At 39.3% G+C, this 2,141-nt stretch overlaps 1 protein-coding gene across 1 annotated transcript in view; it reads left to right on the top strand.

The window, feature by feature from the left end:
• Positions 1-1,610: 1,610 nt before the first annotated feature.
• LOC101861477 (dynein regulatory complex protein 11) overlaps positions 1,611-2,141 on the top strand; it is a gene marked incomplete at its 5' end in the record, with an annotated part of 11,641 nt that continues 11,110 nt past the window's right edge. Inside the window, 1 exon segment of the mRNA XM_013079693.1 lies at positions 1,611-1,826. Coding sequence (XP_012935147.1) covers positions 1,611-1,826 — 216 coding nt within the window.

Genomic DNA, 2,141 nt, shown 5'->3' with positions numbered 1-2,141 from the left:
GCTTTCAAAAAATCATGATATATACTTTGCTGTCTTCTTATTTTGACTGAATATATAATATTGTCATATATGTTCTGCTTAGGGTTGACACAAAGATATAGGGATGAAGAGAATGGATTTAATGGGCCGACATGAATTTATTATTGCAAAGATCTTGACCAGTATATTATATGAAATTCTGAAAGTAGAAATGTACCGTACGTCTAACTCCGTGCTGCTGCTGATACTGTATTCACTGCAGTTACTATTACTGTTTTCCAGCTGCTATAGCGGTTGAAAGAGTTTCTGATGATGCAGCTGCCGCATCTGTAGTCGCGGTTAAATGTAATAAATCACATCTGTTATTCAAGCAGTAACAATATTTATCACTACCAGGCAGGGAGGACCTGCGTCTTTGGTGAAGCTGTCACTCCTTTTGGGCTCTTTGCCGTCATGTGCAAAAGACATATGATATGAGCTCGGTATCCGATTGCGAAAGGGATCATTTTGTTGTCATTTCTTTTTTTTTAAATCGAGTGCTCCTGTCTGTTGTATGTTATCCTGTAATAAATCTACTAATCCTCGACATTTTGTAGTGCAAGTGTTACAAGTGCCGTAAAACTTAACCTAAAACAGTCTTCTAAAATGTTGTAGTTCATTACAGTCTGGGTTGGTCATGGCAGGCAGAGTTGAATGAGTCTGTCTCAATATTATGTCGATGTAAAACACATAATATAATGGTTGTAAAGCACAAGAGATCATATTGCAGATACAACGCCCTACTATAAATGCATTTGGTATTATTACCATTTTTAACTACTTATATGCGCTAGAGCTATAGGAATGCAGTTAGTATTCATATCATTTCAATTACACTTAGTATCATTATCATTATTAACCACTTCACTGTCAGGCCCACGAATTGAATTATGGAGCAGGTCTAAGAATAAAAGCGCATTCCTGCGTTTGATAAATCTCAGTTTATTAAGCGTAAAAGTCAGTGGAGGCTACTTGTTTGGTTTGAAGTTGGTGGTTTGGTCACGTCGTTTGGTCAAGGGGATGTTTGGGGATGGGTGGTTGAGAAGGGTTTATTTGTTTTGGGTAAGCCGCAAAGAATTATATGTGCTTTTACGACTGGTAATATAACAATATATGGTCGCTTTTAAGGACAAGCGGGCTAACCCAGATTTCGGGCATTTCCAGAAATCTTGTCCTACTCCAAAAAGTGGACATTGCCCTACCTATAGGAGAAGTTTGGTTTCATTGGTGTTTATATTTGTTTGGTTATAGAGAAAACTCTCCCTGTTTTCTAATGAAACTGAACAAGGGGCAAAAACTTTACCTTCGATCGGGCCAGGCAGTGAAGAGGTTAACCCTATCCGTACGTCCTGGGGTCATTTTGTACCCCCGGGATTGTATTCTTCACATTTCAAAATACTTTTAGTACGAAGATCTTTTTGAAACGTTCAGTATTTCTCAAAAAATCATTTTGACAGACTGCTATACAAAGCGTACGGGTCGAATTAACGAGTAAATGCCCTCTTTTGAAAGTGGTGGCACAGAGTTCCCCACGTTGTATGGATACGATAGTAAAACACAACGTACGGATATGGTTAATTACTTTTTTTAAGGCACGGAGACGGTGGAAGAAGGTGAAGCTGAGGAGAAAAGGCAAAAGGAAAAGCGTTAAAGACTTCACGCCGCTGGACCAGGTGAGCGTGAACGCTGTCATCAAGTTCCAGAGCATGTGGCGGGGTCACGCAGACCGTAAGCAGATTCACAGCATGCGGCAGAAGATGGACATATCGCTGGGCATGCTCATGCCACCGCCCACCATGAACATTAAGGTACATACGTATAGTATGATCAATCAATTAATTTTTTAATTTGATCCCTTGCAATAAGATATAATTGAGATATTTAGATACCCTTACCACTCACCACAAAAAATAAGATAATATTAATTCAAAAACGCGTTGTAAAAATTACGAACACAATAGATAAGATACATCTTTATTGTCCAGATCCTGACACATTGGTTTGGTCTTTCACCACGTGTACACACACACACACACACACACACACTCACACACACACACGCAAACAATCCAACAGAACAGAGTAACATTGAAGAAGTGATACCATAAAACAACCCCCCCCCC

This window comes from Aplysia californica, unplaced genomic scaffold (genome assembly GCF_000002075.1).
Source record: "Aplysia californica isolate F4 #8 unplaced genomic scaffold, AplCal3.0 scaffold00004, whole genome shotgun sequence".
NCBI classification, from domain to species: domain Eukaryota; kingdom Metazoa; phylum Mollusca; class Gastropoda; order Aplysiida; family Aplysiidae; genus Aplysia; species Aplysia californica.
This window is presented reverse-complemented; position numbering and strand designations above follow the sequence as displayed.